This window comes from Carcharodon carcharias, chromosome 1 (assembly GCF_017639515.1).
Source record: "Carcharodon carcharias isolate sCarCar2 chromosome 1, sCarCar2.pri, whole genome shotgun sequence".
Lineage (NCBI taxonomy): Eukaryota > Metazoa > Chordata > Chondrichthyes > Lamniformes > Lamnidae > Carcharodon > Carcharodon carcharias.
The window spans coordinates 93923317-93942814 of record NC_054467.1 but is presented as its reverse complement, the minus strand read 5'-3'; the positions used below and the strand labels follow the sequence as shown (position 1 = coordinate 93942814).

Sequence of the window (19498 nt, the reverse complement as noted above, 5' to 3'; positions counted from 1 at the left end):
AGGTGGAGATAAACAATGAATGGAAATATATTTAAAAATAATAGAAATAGGTGGGAAAAGAAAAAATATATATATATATATATAAATTATTGGAAAATGGGGGATCGGAAAAGGGGTGAGGATAGGTGGGGCCTCCACCTATCACTGGTCCTCTATCCAGCTCTACCTGCCCCACGCCCCTCAACCAGCTTATATTTCATCTCATTTCTATTTTTCCTTTGTTCTTATGAAGAGTCATACGGACTCGAAACGTTAACTGTATTCCTCTCCGCAGATGCTGTCAGACCTGCTGAGTTCTTCCAGTTATTTTTGTTTTTGTTTCAGATTTCCAGCATCTGCAGTATTTTGCTTTTATCTTGTATGCTCAGTAGGTATCTCAAAGAGGTTCTGAATCTTGTATGTTTGAATATTAATTGTTTATTGGTAAAACATAACTATTTACATAAATACAGAGTATAGCCCAAGCTATCAGCCAACTCCATGCTTGCTTCTACACAGGTCCCTGTCCAGTCCGCAACTGACTCTAGACTCAGATCATGTGTCTATTTTCATCACACTGTGGGTGATACTGTTTCCCAGTCCCACATTAACCCCTGAAAGCAGACCCTCAAGCCTCAGAATTGTTTATGGCATCCTACAAGGCCATTTGCGGTCTCCTTGCTAAAAGTCAGCAACCTTCTGCCAGCCATGCTGTAGCCTGGTATTGCAGTGGGCCAGGCAAAGGCATCTGTAAGACAGGCAATAAGAGAGTGCACAAGGGCAAATTTTTCAGTATTCATGTATTTTTGGCAGTATTTTGGAGAAGTTTGGTGTGGAATGGTTATTTTGTGATTTTTTTTCATTATAAAAATTTGAGGTGGTCCATAGTAGAGAGATGGTAAGGTGAGAAATTGTGGAGCAACAGTGAAGCAGAGATGCTTCAGGGGAACTGGAGTCTGATGAGCCTCCACGGACAGCCCATCCAGAGAAATGATATCCTAAGGCCTCTTCCCTTCCTCTTCCTTCTTTGGGTGGCAGAGGAGAGCCATGAGCCATGTGTCTCTGAGCAGCCACCCTCTGGTTTGACATGCCGGCTTGTAGATGGCGGGAAGGACTGACTGGTGCAGGAAAAAAGCATTGTGGCTGCTGCCAAAACAGCAGGAATTCACAAACATGAATTGGCGCTCTTTGCGTACAACTGCACATTGAATGATTGGAACACTTCCAGGTTTTTGTACATCTGCCTATTGGGATGTGGCACTGTAGAACCATATGCTTGCAGCCAATAGCTCCGTGCACTATGGGGAAGCCTCCTCACCTGCCAAAGCCATGTGCCAATAAGGAAATGCCAATAAAGACCCTTCTCCTAGAGTACAGGGCCTCGGTAACCTTCCCTGGTGCAGTGATTCTCAGCAAACTGAAAGATGTTGGCAATATCACCAGATTCAGCTGGAAGGATACAGAGGTTTAGAAATTGAGAATGATGATTACCTTAATGGTCACTTGCAGCACTGTCCTCACCTTGCAGGTCCAGTTTGAGGAAGTGGCACGGTTCAGTGGCCACCTGCTTGGTGAATTGTGGCAGCCTCAGACACTGCTCCTGGCTGAGGTGGAGGGACCAGAAGTGCTGTATAAATACACTAGGTGGTTATGACGTTCGTTTGACGGCCTTACTCCTCTGCCAAAACTAGCGGCACTATGGGGCCCAATTTTGTGCCCTTTGTCTTCATAAGGAGTGTGCGATGGTCAGTTCTACCAGTGTTATTGTAGACAGAAGTATTTTCTACAGGTAGGCTGGTGAAGACAAGATGAAGCAGGTTATTTCTTCATGTTGGTTTATTTATCAGCTGATGGAAGCCCAATCTGACAGCAATGTCTCTCAGGATTGAATCTGCTCCTTTACTGGTAGTACTAGGTGATAGGTGGCATTGGAGGCTCAAACGGAGCATAAACACTGGCATGGGCAGTTTGGGCTGAATGGCCTGTTTACGTGCCATATATCCTATGTAATCTGCATGAGGTACAGTTGGTGGAGGACATTGACGTCTCAAACCTATAGAACATTCTATGCCCTTGCTTCCTTCAGAGTTACCTCCAAGTGATGTTCAACATGGAGGAGTAGTCATTCTTCAGTTAGGGAGGACAGGGGGTGGTGATCAGTGGAGGTCTCCTTGACCATGTTTGACCTGAAGCCATGAGACATCATGGAATCTAGAGTCAACACTGGGGCCTCACAGGGTCACTTTCTCACATATGGTGTAGCACTGTGCATCCATCGCTGATATGTCCTTTCTTCCTGTGGGATGGTCACACCCAGGAATGAAAGTAACCTGATGTGATTCTACCAGTACGACTATGTCCACCTGTTGTCTGACTATTCCATGGGGCAGTTCTCCCAATTTGGAAGACAGCCCCTAGATGTTAGTGAGGCGAACTTGGCAGGATTGATTGGGCTGTGACTATTTTAGCCTTAACCTGTTCGCTTGCCTGAGTCATTGTTGATAGGTCTATCTAATTTTTTTGTTATTATTGAGCTTCACATGGGTTGTTGATATTTGGGTGTTAAAAGCTTTGAAATGAGGTCACACATTTGCAGAGTGGAGTAAAGGATGTCATAAACCCTTTAATTACATTCAGCGACCTGCGTAACGACAGGGCCGTGGGCAAACTGCGCAGGCGCGGTCAGGGTTTGCTGGCGGGCCCTCTTATCCTGCGCAGGCGCAGTGTGGTGTGTAGATTTGAATGTGATGGCGGGTAAAGTGGTGGCGCGAGAGGGGATCACCCTGAAGGGCAGCGCGAGTATCGTGTCCGAGTTCTTCAGTGAGTCACCGGGGCAACGGGAGCGGGGGGAGAGAGTCACCGGGGCAACGGGAGCGGGGAGAGAGAGTCACCGCGGCAACGGGAGCGGGGGGAGAGTCACCGGGGCAACGGGAGCGGGGAGAGAGAGTCACCGCGGCAACGGGAGCGGGGGGAGAGTCACCGGGGCAACGGGAGCGGGGGTAGAGAGTCACCGGGGCAACGGGAGCGGGGGGAGAGAGTCACCGGGGCAACGGGAGCGGGGGGAAGAGAGTCACCGGGGCAACGGGAGCGGGGGGAAGAGAGTCACCGGGGCAACGGGAGCGGGGGGAGAGAGTCACCGGGGCAACGGGAGCGGGGGAGAGAGTCACCGGGGCAACGGGAGCGGGGGGAGAGATTCACCGGGGCAACGGGAGCGGGGGGAGAGAGTCACCGGGGCAATGGGGGAGGGAGTTGGTTAGCGAAGAAATGGAGGAGTGTCATCGGGGAAACGTGGAGAAACACGGGCGGGGGGGGAGGGGCTGTCACTGGGGAAAATGGGGGATGGGGTGATTGGGGAAAGGGGGTTGGAGAATAAGGGGATGGGGGGTGCTGTGTGTCACTGGGGAAACGAGTGGGGGTGTCACCAGGGAAAGATTGAGGGGAGGAAACGAGGGAGGGGGGTGGTGAAGGGAGGAAACGAGGGAGTGGAGGTGGTGAGGGCAGGAAACGTGGGGGGCAATGGGAGGAAACGAGGGAGGGGGATGGTGAGGGGAGGAAACAAGGGAGAGGGCGATGGGAGGAAACGAGGGAGGGGGCGGTGAGGGGAGGAAATCGAGGGAGGGGGCGGTGAGGGGAGGAAATCGAGGGAGGGGGCGGTGAGGGGAGGAAATGAGGGAGGGGGCGGTGAGGGGAGGAAACGAGGGAGGGGGCGTTGAGGGGAGGAAACGAGGGAGGGGGCGGTGAGGGGAGGAAACGAGGGAGGGGCGGTGAGGGGAGGGGACGGCGAGGGGAGGAAATGAGGGAAGGGGGTTAAGGGGAGGAAACGGCAAGGGGCGGAAACGAGGGAAGGGGGGTTAAGGGGAGGAGACGAGGGAGGGGGTGGTGAGGGGAGGAAACGGGGGGGCGGTGAGGGGAGGAAACGAGGGAGGGGGTCAGTCACCTGGGAAATGTTGGGAGGGGATCAGTCACCTGGGAAATGGGAGGGGGAAAGTCACCGGGGAAATGGTGGTGTGGGGGAGGCGGAAGAGTCACCAGGGAAATGGTGGGGGCGGGGGGAGCTGGTGAGGGAGAGAGTCACTGGAGAAATAGTGGGGGGGGGGGGGAGGGGGAAGAGTCACCAGGGAAATGGTGGGGGAGGGGGAGAATCACCGGGGAAATGGTGGTGTGGGGGAGGGGAAAGAGTCACCAGGGAAATGGTGGGGGAGGGGGGAGCTAGTGAGGGAGAATGTCACTGGGGAAATGGTGGGGGGGGGTGGGGGGAGGGAGAGTGTCACTGGGGAAATGGTTGGTGGGGGAGGGGGGCGAGTCACTGGGGAAATGGTGGGGGAGGGGGAGAGTCACCGGGGAAATGGTGGGGGATGGGGGAGGTGCTGAGGGAGAGAGTTGTGGGAGAGAGCGACTGGGGGGCAGAGGGGAGGCGGGGGAGAGCCACCAGTGGGGGCGTGTGGGGGGCAGAGAGCAGGGGGGAGAGCCATGGTGGGTGTTTGGCGACGGGGAGGGAGAAAGTGGGTGGGGGTTGCGCGAAGGGAAGAGCCCCAGGTGGGGTGGGGGGCACGAGGGGGAGAGTCACCGGTGGTGGGGGAGGACGGCGAGAGGGAGAGTCACTGGAGAGTGGGGTAAACACTGGCAAATAGGCAGGTGGGAGTTGTGGGGTGAGATTGTGGGTTGGATCAGGGTGGGAGACTTGGAGAAGTTTTGGAGGGTGAGGGTCATTCATTGCGGGGGTACTGACTGAATAACATAGAAAGGAGAGGTAAATTGATACTTCACTTAGAGTGGGTCAGGATGGAGGGAGGGACCATTAATCCGAAGTAGTGTGGGGGAGTGATTGTGTGCATGCCGGGCAGTATGACCATCTCTGGTTGGTAAGGTGGCATGCCTTGTTCTGTCAAAGTTGTGAGAGCAGCTGTACGGGAGTGGGGATGTTTACTGGTGAGCCAGGGGCTGGTGGGAACCTGGTGAAACCTTCGTAGTCAGGGAGGAATTGCCACAAAACGGTGCTGCTGCCTACTGGATCCACTCCCCAGATACCTGCAGGCAGCTCCAAACACAAGCTATACTTGATCAAAATAAAAGCAAAAAACTGTGGATGCTGGAAATCCAAAACAAAAACAAAAATACCTGGAAAAGCTCAACAGGTCTGGCAGCATCTGCTGAGAGGAGCCCAGTTAACATTTTGAGTCTGCATGACTCTTCAACAGAGCTAAGGAAAAATAGAAAAGGGGTGAAATATAAGCTGGTTTAACGGGGGGAGTGGGACAAGAAGAGCTGGATAGAGGGCCAGTGATAGGTGGAGATAACCAAAAGATGTCACAGACAAAAGGACAAAGAGGTGTTGAAGGTGGTGATATTATCTAGAGGAATGTGTTCATTAAGGGTAGAAAGCAGGACGAGCAAGGTACATATAGCACTAGTGGGGGTGAGGTGAAGGAATCGAAAAAGGCTAAAAGGTAGAGATAAAACAATGGATGGAAATACATTTAAAAATAATGGAAATAGGTGGGAAAAGAAAAATCTATATAAATTATTGGAGAAAAACAACAAGGAGGGGGAAAATCGGAAATGGGGTGGGGATGGAGGAGAGAGTTCATGATCTAAAATTGTAGAACTCAATATTCAGTCCAGAAGGCTGTAAAGTGCCTAGTCGGAAGATGAGGTGCTGTTCCTCCAGTTTGCGTTGAGCTTCACTGGAACAATGCAGCAAGCCAAGGACGGACATGTGGGCAGGAGAGTAGGTGGAGTGTTGAAATGGCAAGCGACAGGGAGGTCTGCGTAATGCTTGCAGACAGACGGAAGGTGTTTTGCAAAGCAGTCACCCAGTCTGTGTTTGGTCTCTCCAATGTAGAGGAAACAGCATTGGGAGCAACGAATGCAGTAGACTAAGTTGAGGGAAGTGCAAGTGAAATGCTACTTCACTTGAAAGGAGTGCTGGGTCCTTGAACGGTGAGGAGAGGGGAAGTAAAGGGGCAGGTGTTGCACCTTCTGCAAATGCATGGGACGGTGCCATGGGAGGATGTTGAAGTGTAAGGGGTGATGGAGGAGTGGACCAGGATGTTACGGAGGGAACGATCCCTACAGAATGCCACCGGGGGAGTGAAGGGAAGATGTGTTTGGTGGTGGCATCATGCTGGAGTTGGCGGAAATGGCGGAGGATGATCCTTTGAATGCGGAGGCTGGTGGGGTGATAAGTGAGGACCCTATCATATTTCTGGGAGGGAGAAGAAGGTGTGAGGGCGGATGCGCGGGAAATGGGGCAGACACGGTTGAGGGCCCTGTCAACCACCGTGGGTGGTAGACTTCGGTTAAGGAAGAAGGAGGACATGTTAGAGGAACTGTTTTTGAAAGTGGCATCATCAGAACAGATGTGACGGAGGGGAAGGAACTGAGAGAATGGGATGGACTCCTTACAGGAAGCGGGGTGTGAGGAGCTGTGGGAGTCGGTAGGCTTGTAATGGATATTGGTGGACAATCTATCACCAGAAATTGAGACAGAGAGGTCAAGGAAGGGAAGGGAAGTGTCAGAGATGGACCATGTGAAAATGATGGAGGGGTGGAAATTGGAAGCAAAATGAATAAATTTTTCAAGGTCCAGACGAGAGCATGAAGCAGCACCGAAGTAATCATCGGCGTACCGGAGAAAGAGTTGTGGGAGGGGGCCGGAGTAGGACTGAAACAAGGAATGTTCTACATACCCCATAAAGAGACAGGCATAGCTGGGGCCCATGCAGGCACCCATAGCCACACCTTTTATTTGGAGGAAGTGAGAGGAGTTTAAGGAGAAATTGTTCAATGTGAGAACAAGTTCAGCCAGACGGAGGAGAGTAGTGGTGGATGGGGATTGTTCGGGCCTCTGTTCTAGGAAGAAGCGGAGAGCCATCAGACCATCCTGGTGGGGGATGGAGATGTAGAGGGATTGGACGTCCATGCTAAAGAGGAGGCGGTTGGGGCCAGGGAAATGGAAATTGTTGATATGATGTAGGGTGTCAGAGGAATCACGGATGTAGGTGGGAAGGGACTGGACAAGGGGGGAGAGAGTAGAGTCAAGATAGCAAGAAATGAGTTCTGTGGGGCAGGAACAGGCTGACACGATTGTTTTGCTGGGAGAGTCCTGTTTGTGGATTTTGGGTAGGAGGTAGAAGCGGGCCATCCGAGGTTGGGAGACTATCAGGTTGGAAGCTGTGGAAGGAAGATCTCCAAAGGAGATGAGGTCAGCAACAGTCCTGGAAACAATGGCTTGATGTTTAGTGGTGGGGTCATGGTCCAGGGAGAGGTAGGAAGAAGTGTCTGCGAGTTGACACTCAGCCTCTGCGAGGTAGAGGTCAGTGCGCCAGACAACAACAGCACCACCCTTGTCAGCGGGTTTGATAACAATGTCAGGGTTGGACCTGAGAGAACGGAGTGCAGCAATTCGGAGAGAAACAGGTTAGAATGGGTGAGAGGAACAGAGAAATTGAGACGACTAATGTCACGCCGACAGTTGTCAATGAAAAGATCAAGAGAAGGTAAGAATCCAGAGGGAGGGGTTCAGGTGGAGGGAGAATATTGGAGGTGGGTAAAAGGATCTGTTGAATGGGAAGAGGACTCCTGCCCAAAGAAGTGAGCACGGAGACAAAGGCGGTGGAAGAAGAGTTCAGCATTGTGCCGAGCCCGAAATTCATTGAGATGAGGGCGTAAGGGTACGAAACTAAGTCCTTTGCTGAGCACTGAACGTTCAGTGTCGGAGAGGGGAAGGGACTGGACAAGGACCATACTTGATCCATGTGCAAAAAAGGCTGTGTTTGCTGCCAACGGTTTACAGACTCTCATCCTGAATCTGAAAAAGGAAACAAACACAAGATTTGACTGTGCCTAACCAGGGAGAACCAGGTTTCTGAAGCTGGAGAGGGCGCACGAGGAGTTGGGTGGTATTGGGTGTGGGACAACAGGGACCTACAGCATTTAAAGCTGTGGAATTGATACATTTAGATGTTCAATTCGCGATCATTCTCTATCTTTTCAAAATGCTTCTCCTTTTCAAATTTCAACTTGAATTCAATTATGCTATAAACACATCTTTAAATGTTAGATTATGAACCAAATTGGTCCCAGTTACTCAGTGCTAAATGTATTATGGCCCACCATCTTGTACCAGAATTATATTGTGTATATAATTAACTGCTTTCCGACTGAACAGAGTGATGTTTGTGCGGACCATTGAGTATGTGCAGACGACCATTTTGCATTGGCAGGAGAGACTGCACAAAGAAAAGACCTGCTGATGCAATCTCAAGTAAATATGATTGTCGTCTTCTCCCCAACCACTGATGGAAGAAACAAAAAAGACTTGATTTTTGAATAGCGTTTTAGCACATCATTAGAATGCCACAAAGCACTTTCCAACCAATCAATTACTTTTGAACTGCAGTCACTGCTATTTAGGTAAATGCTGCACACGGGCTCTGATAGCTAAAATGTGGAAGCTGATACTTTGCAGCATGATCTAAGGGCTATGTTCAAAAGTAATACTTTGGGTATAATTGTGACTTGAATTTCATACAACTTTAGTTGTGATCTGTGGAAGTTTTCAAACTTTTATTGGAAGGCCTATTCAATAGGGAACTACAATAACGACTGGGCAAAACAACAATAATCTGCAATGATATAGTACCCTTAACATGTGCCTAATCAGATAAAATTTGACCCTGACCAAAGAAGAAATTAGGATACATGACAAAACATGGTCGAAGAGATTGGGATTCCCTCTGGAAATCTTGGGGCCCAGTCAGCTGAAAGCACAGCTGTTTATGGCAGACATGAGAAGTTAGGGATGCACAAGAGGCCAGAAACAGTTTTTGGAAGCTTGTAGCAGTGGATGAAGTTATAGATAGGGTTGGTTAGGCCCTGAGGGATTTGAACATAAATGGATGACCATTTTAAACTTCAGTTTGTGGACTGGAACACTGTACTTGAACACAGCGGTGATGGGTAAATAGGACTTAGTGTGAGTTAGGATATGGGCAGCAAAATTTTGGATGAACTCAAGTTAATGAAGATTGGAAGATGGGAGGCTGGCCAGGCAAGTATTGAAACAGGCAAGTCTGAAGGTAACAAAAGTGTGGCTGAGATTTTCTGCAGCAGATGGACTGAGGCAGAGGAGATACAGGAAGTAGGTGGTCTTGCTGATGGAAATGACATGATTGGAATCTCAGCTCAAGATAAAATAACATGTTGAGTGTGTGAACAATCTGGTGTGGTATGAGAGTGGGGACAGGCAAAGGTATAGAATCGGTGCCTCGGGAACAGAGTTTATGACGGGGACTAAAGTCGTTGGCTTTGGTCTTCCCAACATTTAGAGAAGATTTGTGCTCAACTGGTCCCGGATGTTGTGTAGGCAGTGAAAAATCAGATGCAGTGGAGGGGTCAAGAGCTGATCACATAGAGCTAGGTGTTGTCAGCATACATGTTGAACCAAATGTGTTTTTGGCAGGTGTCACTGACAGGCATCATTTAGATAAGAATAGAAATAGAAGGGGGTCGAGGATAGTTGGTGGACTAAAGAGCATTATGAGAGTGGGGAGAAGTCATTGCAGGAGATTATCTGGTTTCGCTGGATAGATGAGAATGGAATCGAGTGAATGCAATTTCCTCACTGGACATTTTGAGGAGAGGTGTTGTAGGAGGATGGTTTGATAAAACTTGTCAAAGGCTGCAGTCAGATTGCAAAGGAAATGGAAAGATACCAAGGTTGCAGTTGCTTAAGATGTCATTTGTGACTTTGTATAGGGCTGTTACAGTGTTGTTCAGTTATTCATTGCAGACAACGTAAACTATTTATATTAGAATGGTCAAATAATATAGCCATAGCCCAAATTAACATTGTGAGCATAGATTTTTGTTTCTGTTCTGAGGGTGTTGCATTCAAACATAAGTTCAGATTGTTTTGTGTGCACTTCAGTTTATTGGCTCACTTTCTTATGCCAGGAGATTTGTGGGTTCAAACACCAAGTTTAGTTTCATAATCAAAGCTGCAATACTGACATTGCTGTCATTCTTCAGGTGAGATTTTAAATCATATTCCATTTAACCTATTCGAGTAAATGTTAAAGATCCCACGTCATTTGTTGAAGAGCAGTGAGGAGTTCTATTATCCTGGCTCATTCTCCTGTCCACTGTTACCACAAAATGATTAACTGATCTTGATTTTATAGTTGTTTGAAATTTTGCTGTACTGTTCATCGTCTTCATTTTTGCTTAATGATCACTATTTTATGATATCGCTATTTCGTGATCACTAGTAGTAAGAAGTGTTTTCAAAAACATTTGCAATGTCTATTTACAGGAATACTGTGATATCTGCCATGAAGTGCAGTTTAGGATATTAGTTTCAGTAATTTGCCACACAACACAGTAACACTGTTTATTAGCCTGAAATAGCATATAGTTTGGTTTTAATTTAAGACAATGTTTTAATATTTTAGGTTATGGGATCAACAGCATCTTGTACCAACGTGGAATCTATCCACCAGAGTCTTTCACACGAGAACAGAAATATGGGCTTACAATGCTTGTTACAACTGATCCTGTCCTTAACAACTATTTAAAGAACGTTGTTGGCCAGCTTAAAGGTATTGCTCTGATTGATTTCAATTTTGCATTGCAAGATTTTGAACGTTTGCTATTTGGGAAATATTTTTGCAAGAGTAGGCCAGATCTAGTCTGCCGTCACACACGTATGATTTAAAACTCTCTCAACCTTAATTTAGTAAGTCTGGTGAAACAATTCTGGAGCCTATGCTACTGTTCATGTTCTGGCTTCAAATATGTCAGCGATGGCTGTGGTAGCACTCTCACCTTTGAGTCAGCAGGTTGAGACCTCATTCCTTTCTCCAGAGATGAGTGTTTAATCTAAGTTGACGCTCTAAAGGGAGTGCTGCACTGTCGTTGGGGCGGGGTGGGGGGTTGGTGGTGGGTGACGTCTTTCAAATGAGCATCACACTGAAGTCCTATATGTCCCCTCAAGTGGACATTAAAATCCCATAGCATTATTTTGAAGAAATAAAAGAGGCATTCTGTCTGATGTCCTGGCCAGTATTTATCCCTCAGCCAACATCACTTAATACTGGTCATTGTCACTGTGCTGTGCATATGTTAGCTGCTGCGATTCCTACATTATAACAGTGCCTGCACTTCAAAAGTTCTTAATTGACTATAAAGCATTTTGGGGTGTTGTGAAAAACGCTACGTAAATGCAAATTCTTAATGTGCATTAAAGAACTCAACTTTTGAAGGGGTCTCAATTATTAGAAATTTATTTTTCAAGAATAGTGCACTGAAAGTTGGTAGCAGAAGTTCTGCCAGCTTGTTGATATATTTGACATTCAAGTTTCATCAGTTAATCATTTGTTCTTGACGTGATCATTTGAATAAGAAAGAAATGGAAGCTCCAAAAGCCTGGGTCTTTGGGACATATTTACAAAATAAATCTCATGAAGGAAAGTTGCATTTAATTTGTTTATTATTGTCTCCCTGCTCCCCAAGTAGTGCAGCATTACATTCATTTTCTAGAAATGTAAGTGGGCAGTGCATTTTAATAGAGACTTCTGTTAGTGTGCCATTGTGATTCTCAAACTGGAGTGCATAGAGACCTTTGCGGGGGTTGGGAGGCTTCTGTGACACAGAATCATGGTTGGGCCCTGTGGTGATGAGCAAGCGAGTGAGCAGTGGCTGAAGATGTCTCTGCTCCACCTTCTCCATCACCCACCAACCCACAGTCCGTGCTGCTCTCCCCTGTTCCTCAACTGCACTCAGCTCCTGTTAAGGATATACAAATTCTGCAGTGAAAAGCAGGCATACTTATCTTAACATTGTTGGAAAGGAAATAACTGTTTTCTTAAAAACAGTATGAAAACAGTCTGTGCAGCATTTTCATATTGTGAGATTTACATAGTTTTATTTAAACGGGGGGCCAGTGATCACTAATCTGTTTGAAAAGGAGTTATTGAATCAAAAAAGTTTGAGAACCACAATTCTACCTACTGGCTTTTAGATGCTGGTGAAATTAGTTTATTTAAAACTGATCATATGGCTGGCTTTTTCCTTTTGGGTCTATTTTTTATGGAGTCCATTTTCAAGTTAAATTTCTAAAGTTTTTACTGTAGCTCACTCTGGGGAGTGCACTTACCTGCCCCTAGTGCTGCCCCATCTTCTGGAGTGCCCAAAACCCTCCAGTATCAATTTCCTGTTATGCTGGCTCTTTCGTACACTGCTGCCACTGTGCATAAGTCACTGATGCTATGAGATGTAAAAGGGTAAGCAAATGAGAGAAAAGAGTGACTGAGACAGCATATAGCTGGAGAATGTTTGGAAGAATTATGTGGTATTTTGCCATTCCATTTGTGGGATGAGGCACTTGCGGAAAGATTGAATAGTATCAGCCTATGCTATCTAGAGTTTAGAAGAGTGAGAAGTGATCTCATTGAAACATAATAGATTGAGGGGGTTGACACAGTTGATGCTGAAAGGCTGATTCCCCTGGCTGGAGAGTTTGGCATTAGGGAACATAGTTTCAGGATAAGGGAATGGCCATTTTGAAGATACATTTTTTTACTCAGGACTGTGAAGCATTTGAAATTATCTAGCAAAGAGAGCAGAGATGCTTAGTTGTGCATGTGTTCAAGCTTGAGATCGATAGATTTTTGGTCTCAAGGAAATGAAAGGATTTGGGGAATTCCCACCTGGAAAATGGAGTTGAAAATCAGCCGTGATCTTGCTGAATAGTAGAGCTTGCCCCAATGTACGTATGGTGTACTCTTATTTCTTATGTTCTTGTATTTCTATGCTTTTTAATGTCTTTGTGATGTGTCACTGATGTAGCAGATGTTTGGGGAAGAGGAGAGGCGTGTGAAGCAAATTTAAGTTGTGTTAGTGAAGACAAAGAATAAATTGGGAAGATCAGTTAAGAGTAGAGTGGAATGTTAGACTGTCAAAATCTGATTAGAATGCTATCTCTCTACCAATGGTAAATACTAAAAAGATATCTAAACAGGTTTCAAAATCAGATCGTAATTATTCAGCTTCTGGACTCTTGGAAACTAATTTGTCAGGCTCTTTGGGAACAGTTGCCAGCAAAACACCAAACTTAAAATTTTGAAAAATATATAATTCATTATGGTAATATTTAGATTAGGAATTGGCACTGGATTCCTTTGTGTGTCTGCAAATATATTAGCTCACTTAACACTTTCTCCCTGGAGCAGTGCTAATCCTAAAAGTGTTTGTGTTTTCAGATTGGTTGTGTAGCCATTTTGTTCAAAGGCTTGTGGTGGTTATCAACAGCATTGAAACTAATGAAGTGCTGGAAAGATGGCAGTTTGACATTGAGTGTGACAAAACCATGACTGAAAACAGGTAAGCATTGCTGAGAACTATTGATAGTGAGACTGCTTGTGTACCAGTCCAAGCAGCATGAAAAACCCATGCACTGTGTTTAAGGTTTTTTATCTCTAGAGCCATTTTCGACACACAGATTTATCTTGAGCTAATCACTTTCCATTTTGAGAAGGATTGGAGTTGTCAAGAATTTTTCACAATTGTTTTTCCTTTTTAATTGGGTGTGCGTGTATGTACGTGTGTTTTTGAACAGAGCATCATGTAATAAAGGTGGCGTGTAAACTGACTTATGCTTCTCAGCAGCAGCCAGCAGAAATCTTGCAATGCTTTGTTATATATGCACAGAAGTGGCAAACGTAAAAGCACTGGCATTTATGTTAACAAATATTTTGTAAGGTGTTGCTTTTCTGTCAATATTAAACTCGCTAATAAATTTATAATAATTTTACATTTATAATATTTTTAAAAATACATTTATTACAATTTTCTTCACACAATGAAGTTCTGCCTCTTTCATTTGTCTACCACTAGGAATCATGTCCTTTTATGAGACGGGCAGAAATGGACCTCCAAGTTGAATCCTTAAAAGTAATGAAGAAAAATGTGCAAGAGCACATCATTATTCCTCCTCTTGTGTAATTCCACATTTAAATTATTAATAAGCAATAAACTAATAAGCAGTCACTTGGTAGTACTGAACTTGAGTGTTGCTGAAAAGAGACACGTTGCTGAAGCTTTTCGTCTTGTACTCATCAGGGCAAACATAAGAATGCCAATTTTCAAATGATCACAATTTATACTACAGGAGAAAAGGGTGTTGATTGGCTGGCAAGTTCGCTCTGGCTGAGGCATTGCCATGGAGAAAGCAACGGGGAGCTATAGGCTCCCCATCTCCAAGATTATTCAAAAAAGGCACAAGGCTTGAACATCTCCCTTTTGTCTGCAGAGAACAAGTCCTTGCATATGAATGTATGTCTCTTCTAGCAAGTGTAATTGAGCCCTGTTAAGAACTCGACTGATTATTTTAAATTGGTTGTTAGAGTAGCTATTAGCACAAACGAGGGATCGCATCTTAACAGTAGACATTTTGGATTTTGCAAATGTGGGCTGATTGAGTATGGCCTGTACCCTTTATTACAAACGCCGGAAGGAACAAACTGCTTGATTCACCCAGCTAATCGCTTGGACGTACCTGTCATAATACCAGCACTGAAATTCGTACACTGTTGCTCAATTATATGGTAGGCAGAAGATCTTTACAGACCGAGAGCAACATCGTGTTAGTGGAAAATACCATTCACATAGCCACTGCTAGCAGCAGCGTGAAATGACGTCCTTAACCTGTTGTTCAAACGTTTGAGATATTTTGCCTTTCTAGGGTAGCTTGAGATAGACCAGGCACAAAGCTATCCTGTGCGGCAGCGGCTTTCCTGATCAGATCATTGTTCGCTGTGTATCACACAAACTTGCAAATAGGCCAAAGGCTGATACTTTTGTACATATCTACCTCAAATTATCTTGGAAAGGCAAAGTATCTTAAACATTTGGATAACAGGTTAAGAAAGCCATTTCAATCTGCTGTTATGTGGTGGGTACACGAGTGGTATTTTCCACTAATGGTGCTGCCGCCAGTCAAAAAAGATGTTTTACCACCACACAATTGAGCACTGAGTATGATTTCAGTGTCAATGCGATGCCAGGTATGCAGTCCCATTGACTGGCTGATACAACCAACCAAAGGAACATGCTGTTTGATTCTAATAGGCAGAGTACAGGCAGTACTTAACCAGCCCATGCTTGCAAAACCCATAACAAAATGCCAATTAATAGATATGATTCCACGATTGGCAACACTTACTGCACAATTCTAAGTGCCCTAACAGCCACACTAACAACCGATTTAAGATGATCAGTCGCACTCGTAATATGGCTCAGTTTACGCTTGCTAGGAGCAATATACATTCATACACAGGGACCCGTTCTCTGCAAGAAAAAGGAATATGTTCAAGCCTTGTGACTTTCGTGAATTACCCAGGAGCTATGAGAGCCTATAAGTTCCCCTCTGACTGAGGCATTGCGAAAATAATCAGAGTGACTTGCCAAGCAAACAATATCCTTATCTCCTGTGGCAAAAATTGTTGTGACTATTTGAAATTTGGCATTCTTGCGTTTGTCCTGATGACTTCGGCAGCAAGTCTTTCTTTTAAGCAATAATAAACTCTGTATGATTTTTGTTTAAGTAGAGTTATACACAGGGACAGGTGATTAGTGCAAAGATCAGTTGTTATGGTTGATCAAGCTTACTAACCTCTGCAGTACTACATTGTCACCAGGCAATGCCACTCTGATTTCTTTTCCATTGGCTGCACAGGTGCAAGATTGGTTGACTAGAAAGAACTTAATTTATATAGCATCTTTCAAGTCCAAAAGACTTACAGTCAATGATATGATGTACTTTTGAACTGTAGTCACAGCTGTAATATTTGAAGCGGGGCAGCCAGTTCACGCACAGCTTCCCATAAACAACAATGAGATAAATAACCAGATACTCAATTTACTCAATATCATTCAAATATTGGCCAGGACATTGGGAAGAGCTCTCCTGCTCTTCAAAATAATGTAGTGGTATCCTTATTGTCCACCTGATGGGGCCTTAGTTTAATGTTTCATTTGAAAGACAGCACCTCTGATAGTGCAGCACTCCTCCTGTGTCAGCCTGAACTTTGTGTTCAATGTCTGTGGAATGGAACTTCAACCACAACCTTCTAGCTCAACAGATGACAAGTCTATCAGCTGACCCACGGCTGATACCATTGTTGAGCATCATCTGTTTTAATCCATGTTTTACCCATGTGCTGCTTTGAAAATTAGGTTTATGGCGTGATCCTACAAATGCTCAAACTGCTTGTATGGGCAAAAATGGAAAGAGGAGTGTGAATAAATAAAAGCAAAATACTGCTGATGCTGGAAACCTGAAATAAAAGCAGAAAATGCTGGAAAACTCAGCAGGGCTGGCAGCATCAGTGGAGAGAAAAACAGAGTAAATGGTTTGAATCCTTATGACACTTCTTCAGAGTAATGTGAATGTAAGATTAAAAGCTCATGTAGAGATTCATAACTAAGCTCAAGTGCTTGTCCCCATTTATTTTTCATGTGGTCTGGTGCAGTTATGGGAATATACGGTACAAAAGGAGACAGGAGTATTTGTGTGGTGTTGTGTAGTACAGCAGTATTGCTTTGAAGAAGAGTTATACAGGCTTAAAACTTCAACTCTGTTTCTCTCCACAGATGTGCCAGACCTGAGCTTTTCCAGCATTTTCTGCTTTTATTCAGATTTCCAGCATGTGTAGTATTTTGCTTTTATTATAGCAGTATTTGTGTGCCTGCTTACACTTGAGGGGAAAGCAAAATATACTCCGAATTCATGCTTGCAATGCTGCACAGTTGCCTGATTGCTAAGGATGTTTTTGTGGTTTAAGAGTAAACCTGACTGGGAAGCCTCATGGCGGCTGCTAGTTGAATACATCATCACTGTCTGAATCACTTTTTTTTGGGTAGTTGTCTTGCAAATTCAAATTTGTATCCCACATCAAGTGCCATTAAAAAAAGATCATGCCATGCCAGCATTATATAAGGTACAAAAGAGGCTGCTATCATTAATTCTTTGTTTTTATATTCCTTTCCATCCTGTGCTAGTTATAGGCCTTTCATTTATACATGGACCTGAAACTTGCTGTGGTGATAATGGTGAAACTGTTGGAGTCCACCATCATTATTCCTCCAAAACTGACAGCAACTTTGGGAGTTTGGACATGTACAAGATGATGTGGAAACCCAGAAATTGCTGCCAGTGAGTTTACACTATAGGGTGCACTGTAGAGCTTCCCACGCTTTGCTACCTCACTTGAAATTGTGAATTGCCAAAAACCTCCATTCTCAGGCTGTTAGTCTCACTATTTAAAAATCCTAGAAAATGTCTCACCTTGTTGAATGAGGCGTGGCAGGGTTTTTAAGGGCAGGCTAACATAACCTCTGCTAAGGACCCTCACTGGCCCTGAAAAGCTAATTCTATACTTGTGGTATGTCAAATCTCTTTCTAATTAAAAATATTTCATTTTTTGTTAAAAGTCCATATTTGTATTAAAATAGAAGCTAAAATAGTCATTTATTTTGCTATCTGAAAATGTGTATTAAAAGTGAAGGGTTTTAAATGTTTTTAACTTTTTGATTTACTGTGTGAAAACTTCAAGCAAGTAGGCAATCAATCACTGACATCACTGCTGCTGTATGCAAGACATTCCCTTGATTTGGCGCCAGATTTAAACTGCCATCAGGAGAGGGGGAATTTCCGGCATAGAGATTGCTTGAACTTTGTGGGCAGCTTTCTTTGAGGTTAGCGGTGAGCACGCTTACTTGGCCCTGATTGCACAATCCAAGCCATTATTTTCATAGTGAAGGGCTGATAATATCACTAAGTTTTGGATTAATAACAAAGTTAATTATGAAGAATGGACAATCCCACAGAAATGGATGTACTTGATTGCAAATTTATTTATCAAGCACACTATAAGTCTCTCTTAATTGAGAGTCATGAAAGCTAGTACCCTGAAAGCCTGAACTCTGGAAAGCGTGCAGAATCTGAATTTATTTTTAGTGGGAGATATACTGCAATTGATGTGGGAAAAGGAAGAAACAAGTCTGCAATAGTTTACACCCTGTAAACCTGAACCGGTTAAATTGCTTTGTGTAAGGTTTGACAGCTTTAGGGTGGAATTTCCTCCCTGAACAGTTAGTGGAGGTTTAAATAATTACTACTCCAGTTTTTCTTTTATACATAAATGAAAAAGTTAGCCACTGTCAGCCCAGTTGGATTATTTTGTATCAAATCTGGCAACTTAGTCCGTCTGTTGTTGGAAAGTCCAAATGAGGAATTAACTGAATTGTGGAATCTTCAAGTTAAAAAACACATTGAAATATAATTTTATTTGTTGGCATGTGGGCATGCTATCAAGCCCAGCATTTATTGCCCATCATTAGTGCCTTGAGAAGGAGGTGGTGATCCGCCCCCTTGAATCACTGCAGTCCACCTGGTGTAAGTACACCCACAGTGGGAGAGAGATGCAGGAGTTTGATCCAGTGAAGTAACAACAATGTGGTTCTAGGTCAGGATGGTGTGTGATTTTGGGGGTAGGGCATTCGAAACATTTACAGCCAGTAGTATTCCCATGCTTCTGCTGTCCTTGTTCTTCTAAGGTGGAAAAGGTTGTGGGTTTGGAAGGCACTGTTGAAGGACCATTGGTAAGTTGCTGCAGTGCATCTTATATATGGTACGCTGCTGCTGCTACTGTACGTCAGTGGTAGAGGGGATGGATGGGTGGGTGTCAATCAAACTGGCTCCTTTGCCCTGGATGGTGCTGAGCTACTCTCTGATTTCAGTGTTTTGCAACTCCTCGATTGTTGGAATTGCACTTATCCAGGCAAGTGGGGAGCATTACATCACACTCTTGATTTGTGCCTTTGTAAATGGTGGGCAGGCTTTGGGGAATCAGGAGAGGAGTTATTTGCCACAGGATTCCCAGCTTCTGACAAAGAAACATAGAAAATAGGAGCAAGAATAGGCCATTCGGCCCTTCAAGCCTCCTCTGCCATTCATTATGATCATGGCTGATCATCCAACTTAATAGCCTGTTCCCGCTGTCTCCCCATATCCTTTGATCCCTTTCGCCCCAAAAGCTATATCTGACTCCTCCTTGAAAACATACAATGTTTTGGCCTTAACTACTTTCTGTGGTAGCGAATTTCACAGGCTCACCACTCTCTGGGTGAAGAAATTTCTCCTCATCGCAGTCCTAAATGGTCTACCCCGTATTCTCAGACTGTGACCCCGGTTCTGGACTCCTCCCACCATTGGGAGCATCCTTGCTGCATCTACCCTGTCTAGCCCTGTTAGAATTTTACAGGTTTCTATGAGATGCCCCTTCATTCTTCTGAACTCTAGCAAATATAATCCTAACCGACTCAATCTCTCCTCATGTGTCAGTCCCACCATCTCAGGAATTAGTCTGCTAAACCTTCGCTGCTCTCCCTCTAGAGAGCAAGAACATCCTTCCTTAGATAAGGAGACCATAACTACACGCAATATTCTAGGTGTGGT

At 44.8% G+C, this 19498-nt stretch overlaps 1 protein-coding gene across 1 annotated transcript in view; it reads left to right on the top strand.

Moving 5' to 3' along the window:
* Positions 1-2714: 2714 nt before the first annotated feature.
* mad2l1 (MAD2 mitotic arrest deficient-like 1 (yeast)) overlaps positions 2715-19498 on the top strand; it is a 28685-nt gene continuing 11901 nt past the window's right edge. The window contains exons 1-3 of the mRNA XM_041194939.1: positions 2715-2799; positions 10434-10580; positions 13242-13362. Of these exons, the coding sequence (XP_041050873.1) occupies positions 2727-2799; positions 10434-10580; positions 13242-13362 (341 nt within the window). The 5' untranslated portion in view covers positions 2715-2726. The remainder of the gene's footprint in view (positions 2800-10433; positions 10581-13241; positions 13363-19498) is intronic.